At 37.1% G+C, this 24,886-nt stretch overlaps 1 protein-coding gene across 1 annotated transcript; it reads right to left on the bottom strand.

Annotated features, from left to right (window-relative positions):
- Positions 1-23,422: 23,422 nt before the first annotated feature.
- On the bottom strand, positions 23,423-24,547 carry LOC123454067 (zinc finger protein 11-like). Its single transcript, XM_045132152.1, has one exon. The coding sequence runs from the start codon at positions 24,545-24,547 to the stop codon at positions 23,423-23,425; it is 1,125 nt and encodes a 374-aa protein (XP_044988087.1).
- Positions 24,548-24,886: the final 339 nt, after the last annotated feature.

The raw sequence follows: 24,886 nt of genomic DNA, 5'->3' as shown, positions 1-24,886 counted from the left end.
TCTGCCATGATGGAACTTCCCCTCAAAATTATAAGCCAAAATAAATCCTGTTTTTTGTTTGTTGTATTTTTTTTCCCAAAAGCTGCTCTTGGCTGGGTGATTTCTACCAGCAATGTGAACCTGACTGAAACAAGGAATAGGGGGGATAAACAGGAGATAAAGGCCCTGGAGAAGGTGGGATGAAGACTTGTCCTAAAACCATTGTCTCTGCCTTGTAACTTCCAGCACCAAAAATCATTTACAACCCAAATTGAGCTGTTGGTCAGAGAGACCTGTGAGGTATCAAAGAAGACAGGCTTCTGTCAAAGAAGTTAATTACCCACCTGAGGCAAAATGTATGACCCTATTACTGAAGACACTTATAGATGTGGCTGGAGTCTGGAAGGAATCCAGTTTCCAGAGGTTAGTGCATATAGTGTGGGAAAGTGCTAGATGAGCTGCTGGGGGAAAATGGTGAACAATGTTGTGAGCAAGTAGGGGATACTGCTAAACAAAATCAACCAGCCTGACAAGACGTGCATACCTGTGCAATGCTGGCACCCAGGTGGGTAAACAGTGACTCTCTGATTGGCTTATATATATATATGATCAGTGGAAAGGAACCCATAGCTGGAACTGGGAATTATGTCAGAATCCTATGGAGACTATGATCATGGACTCCAATGAGAAGCTCCCACTAGTCTTTGGCCAAAAGAGAAGCTATAGCCATCAAAATCTCTTTTCCTTTTTTTCTTTCTTTTCTTTTCTTTTCTTTTCTTTTCTTTTCTTTTCTTTTCTTTTCTTTTCTTTTCTTTTCTTGAGGCAAACCAAACATACTGGACTTTTTTTTGCAATAGAGTGAGAGAGAGAGAGAGAGAGAGAGAGAGAGTGTTGGCAGGCCAGTGTCACTGTAATTGAACTCCAGAAACACATGCCACCTGGTGCACATGTGTGACTTTGTATGCTTGTGTCACCTTGTGCATTTGGCTTACATGGGATCTTGAAAGTTGAACATGGGTCTTAGGTTTTCAGGTAAATGACTTAACACCTAAGCTATCACTCCAGCTCCAAAATCTTTCTTAATTACCTAGGCTTATCCCCTTGATCTCACTCTCTATTGGAGAGTCTGTTTTTCTTTTACAGAAGGCAGCAACTACTAAGGATAACCAAAATATATCAATAAGATATGAAAAAATAGCTGACTACCTGGGTGGGGGTGAGCCACCCCTCACACATCAGCCGGGGCCCAGGTGGTGAAACCACAGAGGAATTAGTGAGATGAACAAGGAGACTGCTTCCACAGCAAGTCTGACCATCTGTGCTAAGGTGATGGCCAAAGGATACCGAAGGTACTCAAAATGTACCAAAGCAGCAATCCAGAAGTCGCTGAGACCTCAACACTTAAATCATACCCACCAAGGATCAGGGGAATTTTATGAAGAGGAAACAGAATGAATTGAAGAGCCACAGTGTAGGAGGGAATATCCAGAGGCATTGCCAACCCCTCTCCCATGAATGATACTCTCATAACTCATGATCCACAACCCCTTGGTGAATGCCAGCAATCCCACTGAGGAGAGCTGTCAAGGGCGTGGGAACAGGGAGAAGGGAAATGGTACCAACACATGATGTGTCCACACAAAGTTTCTACTTAGAGAAGAAATTGATTGTTTTGAAATAATATTAATCAATGCTGAAGGTTGTAAATGTGACTGGATTTTAATTATTATTAGAAAAAACTGATTATCTAAATAATATCACTCAGATGTACAGGTTTTTCTTTTATTGTTGGAGATAACACCTTTTTATATATTGGAAATTGCACAAACTGAATTCATGTAGGTATAACATTTACACAAAAAATAGAGTTGCCAAACTATTAGGTGGATATTTTAAAATATTATTATTATTATTATTATATTATTATACTACATGGCATCATCATTTTTATAGATATAAGCAGACTAATACTTATCATTCATTCACAGCACAGATTATAGATTGTTTTCATCAAAACACTTCTGGAGAATATTACAGGGGTCATGATTAACAAGAGTATGGATAGAATACATGACCTTATTGGAGCTTTCTGCTCTCATTTCCTGTCATATTATAATTTGCTAAATACTGCTAATCATATAATTCCACAAATAACATATGTATGTGAAGTTCTTAACAATTTTTCATTTTGTTTCACCGTTTGCACTGTCTCTGCTGACTAAACTACTTAATTTTGCATTGTTTTATGTTCTTATGTTTTTTTCAGCTATAAGTTATGAACCACTATTAATATATCTATGAATCAAAACAGAGGTCTATTATCTTTATTTTTATGGAATAACTAGAATAAAAAAACTGAACTTTACTTGAATTATGTTGGTTTTATGTAAATGTTCAAAAAATTCTTAGGATTTATTTATGCTTTCTAATTGACCTTTTTGTTTTTGACACAAAAATTAAAATCACTTCTCAAAACAACTTTTGAGAATAGAGTCCAAATAATCTCTTTGGCTAAATCTATTTTTTGTGTGTGAAGTAAAACATTTTATTTTTTATGCTCAATTTTTATTAACATTTTCCATGATTATAAAAAATATCCCATGGTAATACCCTCCCCCCCCCAACTTTCCCCCTTGAAATTTCATTCTCCATCATATTCCCTCCACATCTCAATCAGTCTCTCTTTTATTTTGATGTCATGATATTTCCCTCCTCTTATGATGGTCTTGTGTAGGTAGTGTCAGGCACTGTGAGGTCATGGATACCCAGGCCATTTTATGTCTGGAGGGAGCACATTGAAAGGAGTCCCACCCCTCCTCTGGCTCTTACATTCTTTCCACCACCTCTTCTGCATTAGACCCTGACCCTTGGAAGGTGGGATCGAGTTGTTACTCAGTACTCCAGTCACTTCTTTCCAGCACTATGATACCTTCTGAGTCATCCCAAGGTCACTGCCATCTGAAAAGAGAAGATTCTCTGCTTAAAGTGAGAGTAGCATTAATTTAAGGATATAAATATGAAGACAAGTGCTTACTGGGAAATTTGATCAGCATAATATATACATTTATCCAGACATCAGCAGATGTTACACCCCAGGTCTCATGACTACCTGTTTTAAGTTTTCAGTATCAGGGATGCATTAGCTCCCATGGAGTGGTCCTCCACTCCAATTAGAGGGCATTTGGTTTCCACCATGAAAGCCATGTCTTTGGCTAAATCTTGCTGCAAGAAAACTACATATTTAAAGTCAATTTAGTCTCCATGGCCCAATGTCTCAGTTGGCTTCCTGTAGTTTTAGGAGCAACATAAAGAGCAGCATGTTCCTTTGTTCAGATTAGTTCCTTCAAGACAATGTTAAAAACATAGTCTTACATTCTCCAACACACAGCACTAATATGAAAGCATTGCACTTTCTTTTTTTGTAAATTATTTGTTGTTATTTTATTTATTTTAGAGTGACAGACAGAGAGAAAGAGGCAGAGATAGAGAGAGAGAATGGGTGCACCAGGGCCTCCAGCCACTGCAAACGAACTCCAGACACGTGCACCCCCTTGTGCATCTGGCTAACATGGGTCCTGGGGAATCGAGCCTCGAACCAGGGTCCTTAGGCTTCACAGGCAAGCACTTAACTGCTAAGCCACCTCTCCAGCCCGCATTCCACTTTCAAATGACTCTTTATGTTCATATTTTAAAAAATCCTAGCTTGTTAAAGACTACACTTCCTATTAATGGAGGCTATCTGAACTAAAACATTATATTTGGAATACAACTAAAATTACTAAAAGATTAAGATAATGTGGAAATCTTTTCAACAGGCTAATCTTATAGCAAATGTTACAAGAGGAAATCCATCTATTAAATTATCCCCATTTGTAGCACATTTTCCTTAGTACAGTATGTTTAATCAGGAATCATCTATTCTTACATATCCTAATTACTCTGTAATTCAAGAAAATACATAAAGGAAAAATTCAATATCATAGAAAGAGAAGCCAGATATAGTAGCTCACACTTATAATTCCCACACGTGAGAAGTTGAGGCAGGAAAATCGCCATGCGTGGGATGCCAGCCTGACCTATTTAATGGGTTCTAGACAAGTTTGGTGTGTTTAGTAAGTTCCGTGCAAGCCTGGTCTTCAGAATGAGACACTCTCTCAAAAATAAAAACAAATTATACAACAATTATGAAGTAGTCTAATAAGTGTGTCTAATAGGAAACACAGTGCTGGGTTTAGTTCTTTAGACTAGTCTCCTCATTTAGTAATAACTGTTAAAGTAATCATCAGTATAGCTTCAAAAAGAATAATTAGTGGGCTGGAGAGATGGCTTAGCGGTTAAGCGCTTGCCTGTGAAGCCTAAGGACCCCGGTTCGAGGCTTGGTTCCCCAGGTCCCACGTTAGCCAGATGCACAAGGCGCACATGTCTGGAGTTCGTTTGCAGAGGCTGGAAGCCCTGGCGCGCCCATTCTCTCTCTCTCTCCCTCTATCTGTCTTTCTCTCTGTGTCTGACGCTCTCAAATAAATAAATAAATAAAAATTAAAAAAAAAGAATAATTAGTTCAGTAGCTATGACTTTATAATAAAGACACACGATTAAAATTAACATCGAGACAAAGTTTTTGCACATTAGAGATTCTTAGGTAAGTGAAGTTAATTTGTGATAGATATTAGTGAATGAAGTAAAATAATTTGTAGAGGAAGAAAATTTGGACAAAACAGATTGATTAGTATAAACAGCTTATCCTGCAAGCATGAGAACCTCAGCTTGGACATCCAGAACTCACATGAGATTTGGAGATGTGTCACAAGCATCTGTAACCCCAGCACAGCTACTACAGAGAATAAGGCAGAGAATGAATATGACCTGGAAGCTCACTGACCAGCTAGCCTGGTGAGCACAGCCATGGACAAGAGGCCTTGTCTCAAATAAAGGGAAAGGCAAGGTACAGCACATGAAATCGTCCTCTGCCATCCACATGCACACTGTGACATATGCATCCATATGCACACACACACACACGCACACATGTGTAGAATTGATAATAATCCAGAGTAAAACAATGGAAAATAAGTCTTGGAATATACATCATTATTCATAAATTGTAATAAATGTTTAGATCTTCAAGTTCAGTGATACATATTTGAGAAAATGTACTAAACCAATAGTCTGACTATGAAAAAAGAGCTACATATCAGGATGGTGTACACTTTGCTAACAGTATTGCATTATGAACGTGTGAGTCACAATACCTTTCTGCTCATTTCTTTTAAATTTGTTTCTACCATGGTGTTATATTTTGACTAGTATTTTAACTAGAGAAAAGAACCCCATTCTATTTTCCTTTATGAAAAGCTTAAACATTTAACAGAGACACTTAGAGAATGTTTTAATACTTTTATTTATTTATTTATTTATTTATTACAGACGCAGAGAGAATAAGTTCGCCAGGGCCTCTAGCCTCTGCAAATGAACTCCACATGCATGTGCCACCTTGTGCATCTGTCTTAAATGGGACCTAGAGAATTGAACCTAGATCCTTAGGCTTTGCAGGCAAGTGCCTTAACCACTATGCCATCTCTCTAGCCTGAGATAATTTTAATGCAAAATCATTCTGATATTATCCTATATCATACCTATGAAATGAGATTTCATGGGAGAGGTAAAATTATCTTACATTTAAATCCTTGCATGTGGTTCAGATACCACTGAAACAAGTGACAAATTAATGCCATAAGTAGTAAGATGTGGTGAATAATATTTTATATGATAAGAGTGAAAAAGCCAGGGACAACTTAAAGCGAATATAGTAAGTTTCTGATTGTAGCAGGAGGTTAAAGGGATCAGAAGGAATGCTGAGACACTGCTGTCCTAATAAAGCATCAGGAAGTAAAACATGTGGATGGAAAAGAAAAGTCACTTTTAGACCTTTGTCTATTCTGTCAGCTATATTTCCTTCTCTATAGGTATAATCTCAGTAATCTGAAAAAATTATAAATAGGGAACACTTTGATATAAAATTATTCTGATATGAGGAAGAAACTCTGAGTTAGGTATTATTATATGGCATAATATCATATCTAACAATTAAATATGTCTTATTCAAAACCATATAAATTCCATTCCATCAGAATTTCACAGTACACTATCAAAAGTATAGTCCTAAAACAGAAACTAATTTACTTTAGTTAACTTTACAGTCTTCCTCTCAAAAAATAATTTAAGTTTAATCTTACCATTGAGGAATAACTGCTAAAAAAGTACACATAATAATATTTTTGGAAAAATTTGAACTATTATTAGTTATCAAAACGTGTACCACATTTAATGTTTAATATGTTTTGTCTTGAGGGAAGGTTATAATAAAACAGAAAAAAAAATAAAAACAGCTAAAAAAAGTTAGAAATGTATTGATATCCCTTAATTTGTTGTAAAGCCAAAATGAAAATAGCAACAACAATAAGTATTAAAACGGTACATTAATAAGAATAACACACAGCTACAAAAAGTCTAGTGCGATGAGGTGCATATGAGAGATAAAAGACTGAATGGGCCATGTAAAATATTATTGCCATATTTTTATACTGTATGGATTCAATAGAGCTAGACTTGCTGTATATTGCTAATAACTATATCTTAGTGAATTATCTATATGGTTGTGTGGGTTTGTATGATGGCACAGCCATTGCACAATATCTTTATATTAAATAAGTAATATTTTTATTGTGATAAGTTCAATTAATTATACCAACTCTATAACATACCATTAGCACATGTTAGCTCCTGTATTTGAAAGTCAGGACCTATAGAATTTTTAAGTCAATCGATAAAATTGTGTGTAAGTCTGAAGATTTATATTATGCAGTAGTGAGAGTATAAGATACAAGTGCATAGTATACTAATAAGAAATATTATCTGAAGCAGTGCATTTTCCACAGCTGCAGTCTCATTTTCTTGAACTCATCTTTATGTTGTTATTAAAGTAAGAGAGAATTTGTGGTATTATGTTATGCAATTTGTCATATACTGTTCTTGAATGGCTTGACCATCTTAATATTTTTTCTTACATAAACTTTCACATGAATATGTAATTCATTGCTACTCACTATCAACTTCTTATATTATTACAGGACATGGGATCAAACATACCTGGAAAATCAACTTTCAGAGCATCAAGTGAATTATTAAAAATCTTTGTACACAGTACTTGTCCTCTGTAAGGTTATCCAACTCAAGGGACCATAGCTAATTAAATTTTTGTTGGGATATCAATACTTAATTTACGGATAAAATATTTTGCTATAAAACAGATATTACCCTATAAAAAGGAACATTTTAAAAGCTTAATGCATTCATGTGAGGGCAGATATCTATGTTATGTGCATCAACCTGTATTTTTCACAAGATAAAGAGAAGCTAAAACATAAAGGGGCAAAATAACACTTCTATTTTAATTAGTCTCCTTACACAATGAGTTCAATACTGAATGAAGAAACTTGCTAAATTTTAGAAGTTACAAGAACAAGGAATTTCACCTTTGCAAAGATTCTGAAGTTTCCTTCAATCGATATAAACATTGAACAATCAGACTGCATAATTATGTAATCATCAATCAATAAACAACAATTTCAAAAGTACATAAATGAGTTGGGCACGGTGGGGCATGACTTTAATCCCAGCACTCAGGAGGCAAAGGTATAAGGATCTCTGTGAGTTCAAGGCCACCCTCACACTCCATAGTGAATGCCAGGTCATCTTGGGTTAAAGTCAGATACTACCATGAAAAACAAACAAACAAGTATATAAAATGGTTTTCCTTTATAACTAGTGTCTTGCTAAGCATGTGATTTTTTTTCTGTTTTTTGTTTGTTTGTTTTATTTTTCGGGGTAGGGTCTCACTCTAACCCAGGCTGACCTGGAATTCACTATGTAATCTCAGGGTGGCCTTGAACTCATGGCGATCCTCCTACCTCTGCCTCCCAAGTGTTGGAATTAAAGGTGTGTGCCACCACACCTGGCAGAGATATTTTTATTAAAAAGGAAATTTACATATTAAAAATTTACCACTTAAAAGCAGACAGTAATTCATTGTATAGAGTTTATCAAAAATGCTCTATAAAAATATGTAGTTATTTATTTAGGAGTGTGACTGTGTATGAGAGGAGAGAGAGACAGAGAGAGAGGGACACAGAGAGAGAAGAAGATATGGGTATGCCTGGGCCTCCTGCCACTGCAAATGTTCTCCAGATGCATGCACTACTTTGTGCATCTGGCTTTACCTGGATACTGGGAACTGAGCATAGGCTGTCAGGCTTTACTAAGCTCCTTTAAGCTCTCCAGCTCCTGAAAATGTTTTTTATTTTTTTAAGGGAAAATAAGTGATGAATGCCAAATGATGCTGATTTACAATTACTTTGAAGTAAATGAACCTGTAGTTGCTTAAATATTGTTATAATAATTTATATACATTAGCATATGTATTTCCATGGTATATGAAAACACCATATTTGTAGCAAAGATTGTCAAGTTACTTTTTATCTTATCTATTAACTTAGTTTATAATGTAGTTAAAATATTTTATTTTTATTTATTTATTTAAGAGAGAGAGGAAGTGGCACATACAGAGAGAGGATGAGTGTGCCATGGCCTCCAGTCACTGCAAAGGAACTCCAGATGCATGCACTATCTTGTGCATCTGGCTTACTTGGGACAGTAAGAAATTGAGCAAGAAGAGAGATGAGAGACAGACAGAAAGAGAGAAAAAGAGGGAGGAAGAAAGAGAGCGAGAGAGCAAACTCCAGATGCATGTACCACTCTTTGCATCTAGCTTTACATAGGTTGCAGCGATTGAAGCAGAGTTAGGCTTTGCATGTAAGTCTCTTAACCACTGAGCAATCTCCCCAGGCTCTAAAGCTAATATTTTAAACTAATAGACATCAACAGCTTTTTTTTGGGGGGGGGGAAGTGGTATATATATGTAGTATATATGTGGGTGCTCATGTGAGTGAGGCCATGTCAGGCCCTGCAAAAGTCTTTTTCTCAGTCTCCCTTCTTGCTTGTGACGGAATTGCAGATGTCCTTTACAATTTTTGGCTGTTGCATGGGTTCCAGGGAACTGAAATTATGTACTCATGTTTTCATGAAAAGCTTTACCCACTCAGCCATCTTCCCAACCCAATAATATATTGTTGAGCTTGTGATTTACTTACATTTGCATTTTCATGTCTACTATATTATACTATTTTATATAAAAAATACACAATGACATGGCCAGATGTCACATTTTATTATTATTAACAAGCTCATTATGGAAGCACATCCTTCTTCCTCAACATGCATAGCATACACATCAAGATATCCTTAAAACTACTTTATATGAAAGTATTCATAACCTTAAATTAAATTTCATGGGCTCTTGTAGTTAAATTTTCATGGCTGGGGGGAAAAAATCTAATCAAAAGCAGCTGATGAGTGAAAGAATGTATTCTAGCCTACAGGATTGAAGGGAAGCTTTATGATAACAGATGAAAGTGTGGCATGAGCAGAGGCTAGACATCACTTCTGCCAGAACAAAGCAGGAAGAGAGTAAGCTTAGCTTTGGCCCGATGGAACTGACTGTAACATCTCTAAGCCTCCATCTAGAAATATACCTCCTCCAACAATGCTTCACTTCCCAACCTGACACCAGCTTGGGATCAAACATTGAAAGCACATGTATTTATGGGGGACATCTGATTCAAACCACCACATTTAACCCCTGGACCTCATAAACAGGTGACCACCCATGATGTAAAATGCACTTAGTACAATGATACAATTCCCATAGTCCTTCTAGTTTGTTTTTAATTTTTTTTTAATAAATCCCCAAACTGTTCAAAAATCCACGGAAGGTAGGGCCCCAACCTGTCCATGAACAGGTTGTGGAATGAAGATCCTAGGGAGAAAAGGAGGGTACTCTGTGGCCTCTATTTGTCACACACTTTCGAGGCAGCTACTAGGTCAGCCTGAGACCTGCTTCCTTTCAAAAATTATAGACTAATAACAGGCAGTCACACACAAAGTATGTTCCTATAAATGTAAATGCAGCAATTGTTCTGTTAGCTCTTAATTAATGGATGACGTAGTGGCAAGGAACTGACAGGCTAAAAGGAAGATCTATGTTGAAGAGACAGAGGCCTACAGCTTGGAAAGCCAGCCCACAAACATCGTGACTGCAGATAGAGGCACCCAGGAAGCCCCCCAGGGCCAGGCCCCTCATTGATACGTTTATTGAGCAACAAAAAGACAATAATACAATAGTACATTCTATGAGCAAATGGTAAGGAACTTTCAACATTGGATAATCCTTAAATATGTTTAAAGAAAAGGATTTAGGGATATGACCTGCTAGAATCTGACTATTCCAAACACACATGCACAGTCACATAAAACCCACCTATTGCCTTCAGCAGATTTGAGGACCCATGGTAACCTTGTTGACTTCAGCACTATAATCAACACTTTTTATACTTGAATGTTGCTCAGAATGGAGAGCCCAACCAGGCCTCTGAGGAAAGGAGCATAGACCATAATTCATGATCAGTCAGCATCTCTTACCATTGCATGTCAATTGATTGGTCATCTTTGCTGTTCAGGATAAAGGTACACCAAGGCAAAAGGGACCTACTCACATTGCTTTAAGTGGGTAAATTACAGTCATACAATTAAATTTAAGGCAAGTTACAAGTAAGGAATTTAGCATCTCACAGCAATAATATTGTAAAAGCTATTTTCAAGGTCCATTAAAAATATTCCTAGCTGTGGAAGTTTGAGTAAGATACTTTGAAGGTAGGGCTCCATGGGCTCAGGTGTTTTATTAAGCTTGGGCTGGAGCTCTGCTAGGAAAGAGAGGTATGTCACTGGCCATGGATTTTTTTAATCCTACTAGGTGTGTTAAGAGCCATTTGAGCTCTGGCTGTTTTGCTTGTGGTTGCTGGCTCTTGATGTCTCTCTGCTTGGATCTGTAAAAATGAGTCAGCTTCTTCCACCGTTGGTTATGTTCTTCTGCAACTCATAAGTCTGAAATAAGTCCCTCTCTCCCATAAGCTGCTTCTGGTTGGATATTTGTCCCAGCAATGTGAAGTTGACTATCTCAAAAATTCTTTCCCATAGTTCATTCTCACAATTCTTCTCATAGTTTATCTTCATGTAAATGAATTGTTTTTCAGTTCTTTGTTAATACTAACATATTTTTAATTCATTTATTTGAGAGCAACGGGGGGGGGGGGGATGAGGGAGAGAGGGAGAGAGAGAGAGAAAGAAAGAGAATGGGTATGCCAGGGCCTCCAGCCACTGCAAATGAACTACAGACACATGTGCCCCCTTGTGCATCTGGCTAACGTGGGTCCTGGGGAATTGAGCCTCGAATCCAGGTCCTTAGGCTTCACAGGCAAGTGCTTAATTGCTAAGCCACCTCTCCAGCCTAATACTAACATATTATTGCATTTGATTCATAACTTCTATTCTGGCAATTATCCTATTAGTTTAAGTGTTATGATTTTTACCTGCATTATTGTATTGTTTATGCAGATATAAAGATGTAGATAAAATACATATTGATATATACATTTACATGGATACATTTATATATACAAACATATATTCATGTACACAAAGAAACCTGTATCTGAGTATGGGTATAAAATTTAACCATGCCTAAGGCCTCCTTTTCTTCTCTAGTGGAGTTTCCAACCTCCTCATAATTATGCTAACCAAAGCCTCACTTGCGTGATTGTGCACTTCACATTGAGAAAAAATGGAAGATACTTTCAGATATGTTCTCTCTCCACAGGATTGTGTATCTTTGTCTGTTTATTTTGTCATCTTTCTTTTTAAATCTTCAGATCATGGACCAGCTGTGAGCTTCTCGGAGAAACCTCTGCTAATTTCTCAGACTTGGAAGTTATCTTCTCTCTTACAGGTTACCATACAATCTTTGACCCCTCTTAGCAAAGCTATAATTGTGATGTCACACTTGCTTTGAAAATTTTGCTTCCATCCACTATTACAAAGACCACAGAAAAACAAGGCAAATGCTGTATTTGTTAAGAATTCTTTCTAATACTGACCAGTATGTAGCATTCTAGGATAAGCATCTAGCAACGGAGAATGAAAATATGTAAGACTTATTTGACAGATACTGAAGGAAAGCCTCACCAAGAGCCACACTTACCTAGAAGTGGATGTTGGACTGCAGAAGCTGCTAACCAGATACTCAAAGATGATATTGTCCTATTGAATATCTGCACACATTTGCCAGTACATTATCTTGACAGTGTCACTCTGTAGATCAAGAGTAAGCAACAGCATTGTCTTCCCATCTCTGAAAACTGACATAAATATGAATATTTTCCTAACCACAACAAATTTTCTAATCTAGTACATATCAGTGACTGTTCTTCACAGTTTCAGACTTAGTTCCCCAATAGTCTTTCCTGTTTCGAGATAAGCAGAATTAATAGTCTCAGGCTAGATTTATGCTCACTTCCAGACATCATTCAGGCTCCATTGCCGGGACTACTCACAAATCACCTAACATGAGACTGGGCATTGCACATTCTTTCTAACCATTTCTGGCTGGTAAGGACTGTTGTTCCCTATGGTTCATTCTGATGGTATTTTGTTGGAGGGCATTGGGAAAGGCATTTTTAGGTCATTAGATTTCAAAACAGGAAAACTTTCATAACTTCTCTAAGTATACTGGTATTCAGATACATTTAAACTTGACGGTTTTAAGACAAAGTTGGCAGGAGGTAAACAACTAAAAAGCATTTTAATGTTAATCTATATATACTAACCACTTAACTGAGTAATCTCATTAATTTTTAAAAGTAAACTCATGAAGGGCCCATTATTATTATTATCTTTACTTATTTTATATAAATAATAGAAAATAGAGCATTTGTCTTTAATTTTTATTTTCTGAAATAACTAAACAACTAACTCAATAAAACACTTACTAAATCTTGACTGTCAAATATGTGAATTATAAGTACTGTATCATATTGCAAGTCTAGCTGTGTTTTATGAATGTTCTGCTTATTTTGCACAATTTCTGGCTCATGATCATGTATCAGAAATTGAAAAGAATTATAAAAGAAGACAGGGATGCTTTAAGAATATTATTAAAGATAGTTTTGTGGAGACAATAAGAATTAAAGCTACAGGCTGTCATTTTCAAGTACTTGAAATCATTCACATGCTTGCTAGATGAGTATTGCCGAATATTGCACCAAATGTTCTCATGATTCCAGGTAAGGATGACAAAACAAATACATAGATATCACTGGGAAAAACTTAATTGCTATACAGATTCAGATAAAAGGGAAGCAGCTGTCCCTGGTAACAGACACCAAAATAATTTATGGGACTCTTAGTTGTTTGTAATACAACTAGAAACTGCTTATGGATTTTTTTGGTTTTTGAGGTAGTGTCTCACTCTAGCCCAACTGGCCTGGAATTCTCTATGTAGCCTCAAGGTGGCCTTGAACTCACTGTGAACCTCCTGGCTCTGCCTCCCAAGTGCTGGGATTAAAGGCATGTGCCATCATACCCAGCTTCTACTTATGTTTTAATACCAGTTTTAACTACAGAAGAGACTTGCAATAATTTAATTTTTTTCTTTATAATTTGTAAACAAAATTTGATATAAAATTCCCTGTCTAATTTATAAATAAAAATTTTAATGAAAATTTAATAACTAGCACTTTTTTGATAGAATCATGTAGAAGGGGAAAGGCTTACAAATTGGAAGATCTATTAAGACAGGGGTAAGATTTGTTTTACACCTTATGGCAGCTATCATTTCAAATGTATATGCAGGTGAGTAACAAGTGAGTGAAATTGACATGGTAGAAGGGGATGATAGCAATGAGAACATGGGATAATATGAAGGATTAGAGAAACAATGAAAGACAAGATAAATGTGGAATACATTACAAACACAGTTAGTATGGTTTTACATTGTATGTTGATACCATCTTTCCCTTGTCCCTGCCCCCATTACTTCTCCAATCTTAATTAGGATGATGGAATATATTTTTTGTTAATTTTTATTTTAATTATTTTTATTTACTTATTTGAGAATGACAGACAGAAAGAGGAAGAGAGACATAGAGAGAGAGAATAGGTACACCAGGGCCTCCAGCCACTGCAAATGAACTCCAGATGCATGCTCCCCCTTGTGCATCTGGCTTATATGGGTCCTGGAGAATAGAGCCTCAAACTGGGGTCCTTGGACTTCACAGGCAAGGGCTTAACTGCTAAGCCATCTCTCCAGCACAAGAATGATGGAATATAATTTTTTAAAAAAATCAGAATTCTGAAAAATATCTTGAATAAGATATGATGGACCCAGGAGTAAAGGAAAGGATTGAGAGTCCCCCAGTTCAAAATATGACAACTCATTCTGCTTAGCAAACAATTAGTCTTTTAAGCTAAAGGAACTTCAGAATATAGTACACTCAAGCGAGTTTCCTGAGCCTTCACAATGTAATGTCACACAAGCAGACTAATTCTCTGACTTACCTCTAACATATATTCTAAAACCCTCATTCCATAACAGTCCACCCTATACCAGAAAAAAAAAGAGAGAGAGATAATGGCACAAAAAAGAAATCTGAACAAATCAGTTACCACCCCTCCCCAAATTATTGTCAAGTATATTCTTAAATTGTTATTCGTGAATATACAAATATCTCTTTAATTGCCTTTTCATGTCTCAAGTACATATTTTACATGAAATGTAATTTGCATGAATTTCTCTTGTAAATCTGTCACTTGCTTTAGGGGGACTTGGCCATAAATAAACCTTTTGAGGAGAAAACACTGATTTTTCTGTGTATATGGTTAACTTTCTCATACCAGGACTAGTACTATACCATCCCACTGTAGTAAGTTTAATAAAACCAATGCATATTATGGATGATGACCCTGATGTTGACAAGAAGAAAATCTAACAGATGTTTAATATGATACTGTGCTTAGATATACTTTCAAATGATGGACTTCTCACAGAGGCTTCATGGATAGAGAAACTGAACTACATGATAAACTCCTTGAAAATGAGAATCAGATCTTGAGAATTAATATATCCACTGTATTAGGGTTCCCTAGAGGAACAGAACTGCTAAATGACTTATATTACAAAGGGAATTTATTGGGTTAGCTTATGGTAGTTCAATAGCAGTTGCAGGCCTGAGAATCAAGGAACCCAGTAGCTGCTCAGTCCACATGGCCAGATGCCTCAGCAGTCTCAATCTAGCACTGAAGACCTGTGGGCTTCCTGAGAAGCTGTTGGTTTTCAATCCAAATGGGTCTTCAGTTAACACTGGTCTCTAATCCATGGTGGAAGGCAGCAAGCAGGCCTGGCAGCCAAGTGGAAGGAAAGGGTTCTTCTCACCCAAAACTTCCTTATATAATGCCCTCCTCTGAGAGGGGCTGCCTGCTGTGGGGGAAGGGCTCACTCTGGGGGTAGGACTTCCTCCTTTAGTTAATCCTTCCTGGAAGCCATCTCAGAGACCCACCCAAAGGGGATTTCTGTGGATTACTAAACAGATCAGGTTGACAACACCTTAACCATCAGGAGTCCACCTCTTGTCAACTTGACACTAAACCATATTTCCATACATCGTATCTAATTTCCAAATGAAAAGAGTAACAAGCCCATAATTCCACCTAACATGGTCTAACTATTCCATGTGCAACTGGAAACACAAAATCTTCCCCCCAACACAAAGCAAGGTTCCTTGAGGAATGCTTAGTTTCTAATATAATAGGTCTAGTATAAATTCAACAATAGTTATCTGGGATATAATCTTAATATTGGTGTAGATATGTAAAAACATTTGCAGTCGTCATTGTTTTTTTGTAGCTGGTCACGTGGCCTTAGCTGGTTTTTGTAATTGACTTCTACTACCCATTCTGTATTTCCTCCATGTTCAGCAAGCCCCTCAGCAGGTCTTGGTTCTTTACCTGGAGGGGTGACCCATACCTTCATTTCTTTTTTAAAAAATTATTTATTTATTTAAGAGTGACACAGAGAGAGAGAAAGAGGGAGAGAGAGAGAGAATGGGTGCACCAGGGCCTCCAGCCCCTGCAAATGAACTCCAGATGTGTGTGCCCCTTTGTGCATCTTTCCAAGGTGGGTTCTGGGGAATTGAGCCTTGAACTGAGGTCCTTAGGCTTCTCAGGTAAGCGCTTAACTGATAATCCATCTCTCCAGCCCCCATACCTTCATTTCTGAAGGATCTGGGTCATTTATCATATTACCTTGATTGGATTGTTGCAGTTATCAACTGACTTTGATAACAGGACATGGTAACACCAAGAGACGCCCTAAAAGATCTCCTGCACACCAGACATACTCTTCCTTACTTCCATTGTGGAGGAGCAGTCCAATTTCTCCCTAGTAGTCTGGATCAGTCACCCCTGCTACCACTGTAACTCCTTTCTTACACTGTTGTCTGGAGGGCATCAGGAGCCCAAAGTGGCCAGGGGGAAGTCTTAGCTTCCAGTTCAATGGAATGTTTTTTGTGCCTCCTGGCAAAAGCACTACCCCCTCTGGCACCAAGGCCAGCAAATCATAAGGCTGTGGGAACAGGAAGCAAAATTTTAGCTAATGGGTCACTTGGGGTGATGGTAAGTGGGAACATTCCCATTTCCACCCCTTTATTCCTGGACTCATGAATACAGGCTATAAGAGAAACAGCACCATATATAAGACACTGATTCAGAGCATATACAGCATGCTGGAGGACACTCCCCCAGCCCTCCAACTATTGCCACTTAGTTGGTGCTGTAGCTGTTTTTTCAAAAGGCCATTCTGCCATTCTATCAAGCCAGCTGCTTCAGTGTGGTGGGGCACATGGTAAGACCAGTGAATTCCATGATCATGAGCCCACTGCCATACTTCGTTGGCTGTTAAGTGAGTTTCTTGGTCAGAAACAATGCTGTGTGGAATACCATGATGGTAGATAAGCCCATGGATGGTTTTTTGGCATAAGTACTATGTGCAGGAAAGGTAAATGCATATCCAGAATAAGTGTCTATTCCAGTAAGGACAAAATGCTGCCCTTTCCATAACGGAAGTGGTCCAATGTAGTCAACCTGCCAACAAGTTGCTGGTTAACCCAAGAATTACTACCATATGGAAAGCTCAGAGTTGGTCTCTGCTTCTGGCAAATTTAGCAATCAGCAGCAGTCATATCCAGGTCAGCCTTAGTTAGTGGAAGTCCATGTTGTTGGGCCCATGCATATCCTGCATCCATGCCATTATGGCCCACTTTGTTCATGGGTCCATTGGGCAATGACAGGGGTAGTTGAGAAAAGAGGTTGACCACTATCCGCAGGATGGGTCAACTTATCTACTTGATTATTGAAATCATCCTCTAATGAGGTCACCTTTTGTTGAGCATTAACATGGACACAAGTATATTTATATCCTTTGCCCATTCAGAGAGTTCTACCCACATATACCTTCCCCAAATGTCCTTCTAACCAATTTTCCAATTGTGCTCCTTCCATGTCCCAGACCATGCAGCCAAACCATTGGCCTCAGCCCACACATCAGTGTATAACCGCACATCTGGCCGTTTTTCTTCCAGAATGCACAACCAGGACCACTGCCTGAAGTTCTGTCCATTGTGAAGAAGTATCTTCACCACAGTCCTTCAAAGTTGTCCCAGAAAGGGGATGTAATGCTGCAGCTGTCCACTTCTGGTCGGTGTCCACATAATGTGCTGAACCATCTGTAAACCATGATCTTGTCCTCTCCTACTCCATCCATTGATTATAGGAGACACCCTGTGATGCCGGGGTGCATCCTTGGGGACAGAAGGCATTGTTACAAGAGTAGAAACCATAAGCATTTGAGCAACTTCCTCATGTAACTTGTGCAGTCAGGGCCTCCTCAAGCCTAATTATGAAACCTATGCCCTGACTATGACTCATTAAATGTAGAAGTAAATGGAATTTTTATAAGTGTGAGTTAAGAAAGTGTTCCATATCCCTAACCATTAGGAAAATACAAATTAAAACAACTATGAGATTTTACCTTACTCTGGTAAGGATGGCAATCATTAAAAAATTCAAACAACAACACATGCTGACAAGAATGTGGAAAAAGAGGATCCCTCATTCACTGTTGGTGGGAATGCAAAGTTGTACAAACACTATGGAAATCTACATGAAGATTCCTGAGAAAGATGAATATAGACCTACCAACAGACCCAGTTGTTCCCTTACTGGGCATTTATCCTGAGTATGCCATGCTTCACTACAGAGAAATTTGCTCATGTTTATAGCTGCTCAATTCAGATAATCTTAAAATGCTCTTTGAAATAGTGTCATTTTCAGCTGATAACAAAAATGTGTTTTATGTAACCTTTAATATATAAGTATAACAACATTAGGCCACTGAATTTTATAATTAATGAATGTTAGATAAACCAGGAATTGTGCTGAGAAAATTTTCATCTGTAGCAGAAAGTTCTCCAGAAAGACAGATCCTTTAAAATTTACAGCAAGTGAAACTAAATTATGTTATATACAATTAAATCCATGAATTCCCCTCTAATTACAATGGGATTGACTCTGAATAAACCCACATTGAATGGGAAATATCATTAAGTAAAAATGCAGTTAAAGTGCCTAATCTACCCAACAATTTAGCTTAGCAAACAATTCACCAAAATATGTCCATCACTTATCTGATGATCACTTAGATATCTGGAAACTGTGGCTGGCTTGTACAATTCATCATAATGCTATCCTGAGAAATAATCAATACTCAGTTTTAAATATGTTTTCTACCAAATACATATTACTTTTGCATGATCATGAATGTGATGGTAGTAAGTTGAATTATAAGAAATCAGGGGTAATCTGTAATTATATAGATGGGTTATATATAATGTAATCTGATTATGTTATATGATAGTATCATATAAACAGCATACCATATAACCACATATAATAAACCCTAAATTTACTCACATATATGTTATGCATAAGTAATTTCATTAATCAAGAGAATAATAAAAATAAAATTTAGAATAGTTTTAGAGGAGCCAGGAAATAAAAGGAAGAGCCACCAAGTATGCTGCAAGTATGTCTATTATCTTAGGAATAGCTGAAACATCTGTGGATAAGTCCATTGCTGTTAAATAGTATAATTCAAGTCTGTACTATACATACAATAAATGTATGAGGAATAAAGAATATGACTAATTTGTATATGAGCTCTTAAAACATGTAAAAATATTAATGTATCACAAGTTGCAAATATTTTTTTAAATCCATTTACTTATGTATTTAGTTAATTTTTGTAAGTAATTTTTCAAAGCTGGCTTTCAAGACCCTATATATATCTTATTAGAATGAATTTGAAATTTTTCGGTGAATCTTGGACCAGTATTTCTAATGGACTCTTTAGAATTTATGAAAAATAAGAGACCACAAATCTATCTGTAAACTCTCAAGTGACTGACAAACTTAGGTACTTGATAATATAGTAGTAATTATTGATAAATATGCTTGAGTGCTCCCTAAGTAAGATGAGTCTTAGAATCCTTTAAAATTTATTCAAAATGTTATATTTTGCTTTAGGGGCATTTTAAGTTTTAGAAAACAAAATCTGAAAAATATATTCTTCAAATAATATGAAATACTTCTATTCTTAAGTCAAATTGAAGCTACAATAAGCTCATCTGAAATAAAGATGCTCATTGTTCATGCATGATGATGTGGAATATAATAAAGGGAAAATGTTTCAAAAGAAATATGATAGATTTTATAAGACCTTAACTTAAGGCATATAAAATATTGATGTTTAGACCATCAAAGAACTTATTTATACATACTTAGCTTCAATTTTACAAAATAATACAGCATTAATATTATTGATATTTTGAACTACTCATACCAGGGCCTACCTTATGTTGGAACTCATAAAAGTTTTATCAATTTTGACTCAAATGGCTATTTTTGTTTGTGTATCAGCAGCATCTACTAAAGTAAATTTAAGTGACTGGAGATGTGTGTCTAATACACTGTTAATCATAGTACAGCAGTAAAAGCTGAACTTATGAAAGCAGAGATGAAAAGTAAGTTGGAAAGTTTTGAGGAGAGTAATGAGGAGATGTAGATGACGGGTCCATATTTTCAGCTTTAAGATGAATAAAATGTTTGTGTCTAAAAGGTCTGAACCATGGACATTGTTACTAAAATTATATTACCTACTTGAAATTTACTATAAGAGCAGATCCTCAGTGTCATTACCTCACATACTTATCTAATGACAGCCAAGTACCATGTTGGATGTGCTAGTGAAACTGATTGTTTTAATTTGTTTCATTTTTATTAATTAGGAACTTGACTTTATGGACAAATCATGATTTGGTTCCATTCGCACCATGTGATACTCTTATTTCCATTAACCTTCCATTAACCCATGTGATCATTCCAATGAGGCTCTTGTTCAGTGGGATGACTCACATCCACCATGGTGTTAAGAATGCTGCAGTTAGTCTCTATAGGAGAAAGGAGACAATGTCTTAGGATATTTTCCACATTATGGCACTTACTGTCTTTCCACTCACTTTTCTGCAATGCTTCCTGAGTCTTGGCATGTGTGTCTAAAGTCTATTTTAGTGTTGAGCTCTCTGCAACATCTACATTTCTACTTTAATAAGTTTGAGGGTCCTCAGTGTCTGTTGTCATCTCCCTAGGGCAGGTTTTCAGGGTAGCAGTAAAAGCAGTGCTCAGAGCTGGGTGTGGTGGCACACACCTTTAATCCCAGCACTCAGCAGGCAGAGGTAGGATTGCCATGAGTTTGAGGCCATCCTGAGACTACATAGTGAATTCCAGGTCAGCTTGGACTAGAGTGTGATGCTACCTTGAAAAACCAAAAAAAAAAAAAAAAAAAAAAAAAAAAAGAAGAAGAAGAAGAAAGCAGTACACATGCTTAAAGTGCAACTTCCTTTGTGATGTCTCATGGGCTCTGGAAGATGTGCCCTAGATGAGCAAATGAAGTGGCTCTTTTCATACTAGGCAGTTTGCTATCTTTTCTTGTCATGTTGATGGATCTTCCTCCCCCTGTATACTCCATGTGTGTGTCTGTGGAGAGAGAGAGAGAGAGGGAGGGAGGAGGAGAGGAGAAGAGTGGTTATCTGAAAAGAGTGAGAGCAGCATATATTAAAGAAAAATTTTGATGGGTGTAGCCACTCTTTTGGGCCAAATAATACGACACACTTCTCTATGGAGTTATGGCCATTGTATCCATAGGATTCTGACTGGGATGTAGCAGGTATGAGTTATTTCCCACCGAATGGGCCTTTTACCTAATCAGAGAGCTGTTGTTACTTGCATAGTCTGTGTGCCACTATTGCACAGGTGTGCAAATCTTGTCTTGCTGGTTAATTTTTTATAGGATCACCTGATTAGTCACACTTTTGGAGCCATGTGTTGTGTTCACACCAGAAATCTCAGCACCCAGAGAGACTGATACAGGAGCATGGGCATGAGTTCTATGACAGCATGAGAAACAGAGAGAATATGTTGCAAATTATTATTATTACAAAAGAAAAAAATTACACACACACGTGTGTGTGTGTGTGAGTTTCTGACAATCCATACAATGTATTAAATGTGTTTCGATCTTCAATTTATCATTATATTACATTTTTATAATGTAAGTCATTCATTTCTTAGCAAAATTTATTTTTAAACATTATTTTAGATGCTGTTTTCATGATATCTTTTCTGATAATTATTGATGTACAGAAATACATGTGTTATTCACATGTGGATTTTGTAATTCATATTTTAATGACTATAGTTCTAATATTCTTGTTTAATAATCAAAATTCTCTACATATATGTAATCCATTATCCCAATCATTTTATTTCTTCCTTTCCATTAATATACCTTTAAATATTTATCATTCTAATCACTCTTGCTGATACATATAGTATAATGCTGAACACAGTGGTAAGAATCAATACCCACGATTTGTACTAAATCTGAGAATAAATGTATTCATTTCTCCATTGGTTATAACATATGAGTCAAAATTGAGAAACCAAAAAAAATTAAAATGAGATATGAACTTCATTTGTTAGAATGGCTATTACCCCTCAGAAATACTTGCCTGATGGGCTAGACTATGGTCAAAAAAGTGATTCTTCTAGGGCAAACCTTGTACAAATTTGTGCAAGTGAGGAACTACATTGCAATTCTCTCTAAAGATATGTATGTTCAAGACAGGTAACAGCCTAAGCAAGCCTGTGATCTTTTCCACCTGCCCTCCCTTCCTCCCTTCTGTCACCATTCAATCTCTTCTCTTCCTTCTCTCTTTATCCTGCTACCCTCTTCTCTCATCCACAGGATCACAACTTGCCTAGGTATCCTTGGGGCAATGCAGGACTTAAATTCTATTCTTTTTTTTTTTTTGACACATAAGAACCATTACTTTATTTATTTTGTTTTTTTCAGTGTAGATTTTCAATATAGCCCAGGCTGACCTGAAACTCAATTCTGTAGTCCCAGGCTGGTTTCACTCACAGTGATCCTCCTACCTCTGCCTCCCAAGTGCTGGAATTAAAGGTGTGAACCACCACACCTAACCTATTCACTTTTATTAATTAAAGAAAACTCACACAAAATATGCACAGTATTTTAAAACGCATTCTATGGTCTGTTAAGAAAACAGTAGGAGGATCCTTCAAGAGATATCCAAGAACTATAACATTCTAGTTCTTTCCACCTCACTAATGATGTTGTGTAAATTATAAGCAACTCAGTGCTTTGACGTTCTGTATGTAGCTATGGGGTTTCACTTGTAAACAAATTATTTCATATATATTAAGAGCGGAGTTTCAACTTTTCAACCTTCTGTACTGTGTAAAAGGACTTCACGTATATCCTTTGGCTGTTCTGGGAGAGGCGGCATGACTGGATTGTAGGTCCCTCTCCACTATGGACTGTTAGGTGTCTAGTAAGTGTTAAGTCTTGAAAGTTCTCTCACAGTCCTTATATTTGTAGTGTTTTCCTCATGTACTGATTAAGACTCTGGTAAATGCTGTGCAGTGTTAAAGGTTTTGATATTTTCTTTGTATGTACAGGGATTTTCTCATGCATTGAGTAAGGATTGAACTACTATTGAAGGCTTTGCCTTTCTTCACACTGGTAGAGTTTTGCTCAAGTAAGAATCATCTAGTGCTGCTTAAGGCTTGAAGAAGCAACAAAACCCTTTCAACATTTTTTACAGGTATAGTTTTAACCCAATTTGAATTATATGATGTCATTTAATCTGAGAACAATAGTAATGGGCTTGGCCACATTCCATACAAACTACAGAATTTCTCTCCAGTATGGATTCTCTGGTAGACATTAAAGATTGAGCAATTATTAAAGAATTTGCCACTCTTTACAAGCATGGGGTATCTTTCCAGTATGAATTTTCTGATGACGTTTAAGCTGAGAAGAACAGAAATATGCTTTGCCACACTCCAGACAGCTATAGGGTTTTGCTTCAGTATGAGTTTTCTGGTGTACAAGAAGGGTTGACCGATTATTAAAGGCTTTGTCACATGCTTGACAATGGTAGCGTCCCTCAACATGGATCTTCTGATGTCGTTTAAGATGGGAAGAACAGTAACAGGCTTTGCCACATTCCTCATATCTATAGGGTGTCTCTCTAGTATGAAGCATCTGATGTTTATTAAGACATGAAGAACGACGAAAGTCTTTGCCACATTCATTACATATATAGGGTGTCTCTCCAGTATGAATAATCTGATGATCATTAAGGCGTGAGTAATACTTAAAGCGTTTGCCACACTGGTTGCATCTATAGGGAAGTCCTTCCCAGTGAATTTTCAAATGTTGAATCAAGTGTACAGAACACTTAAAGGCATTGTCACATTCATTGCATTTGTATGGTTTTGGTCCAGTATGAATTTTTTCATGTGTAATAAGGTTTGGACGAGATCTGAAAGCTTTGCCACATACTTTACATTTGTATGGTTTCTCCCCTGTATGAATTAAACGATGCTGGTTAAAGTTTGTGTTACTCCTGAAAGTTTTGCCACACTCTTCACATTTGTATGGGTTATTTACTGTATGAAGTATACGATGTTGATTAAGTTTTGTATTACTCCTGAAAGCTTTGTCACATTCCTGGCATTTGTATGGTCTCTCTCCAGTGTGAATGAAGTGATGTTCTTTAAGTTTTATGGGCCTACTGAAGCCTTTGCCACACTCGTCACATTTGTACGGTCTCTCTCCTGTATGAATTAGATGGTGTTGTCTAAGGTTCCCATCAGTTTTGAAGCTTTTGCCACATTCTTCACATTTGTATGGTTTTGCTCCAGTATGAACCACTTGGTGTATACTTAAGACTGAATGATATTTAAAATCTTTGCCACATTCTTTACATCTGTAGGGCTTATCTGCTTTACCAGCCTGCTGATGTTGGTTTGAGGATGAGTCACTGATAAAATCTTTTCTACATTCTTTATATTTGTAAGGCATCTCCTGAATATGGATGCCAACATTTTTGGATTCTTTTGGAGGTTCCAAGTCTGTTGCAGATTTGCTATATTTGCCAAAGTTTGCTGAGTATATTATTCCAGGCTCTTTTCTCCTCGCACTCCAAGGCTGTTTTGATTGCTCCAAAAATGTGACCAGGTATGGCTTACACACAGCAAGACCATGGCCGGGCTGCGGCGTCGGCCACGGTCACCACTGACGGGTCCCGGCTGCATGCGGAACTTGTGTTCCTCCCGTCTCCACTTCCTCAGGGAATTCCTACCAGCCCGCACCACAGCGAGCGGGTGGACACGGAATTTATAACGGACTCCATCACGGTTA

The sequence above is a fragment of the Jaculus jaculus genome, chromosome 13 (genome assembly GCF_020740685.1).
Source record: "Jaculus jaculus isolate mJacJac1 chromosome 13, mJacJac1.mat.Y.cur, whole genome shotgun sequence".
NCBI classification, from domain to species: Eukaryota; Metazoa; Chordata; class Mammalia; order Rodentia; family Dipodidae; genus Jaculus; species Jaculus jaculus.
The sequence above is the reverse complement of the archived record's forward strand: the minus strand, read 5'-3'. Positions and strand labels throughout refer to the sequence as shown.

What these genes read in the sequence shown, in the direction of transcription:
- LOC123454067 (XM_045132152.1), bottom strand. Translation starts at nt 24,547, where the DNA reads ATGCCTTACAAATATAAAGAATGTAGAAAAGATTTTATCAGTGACTCA.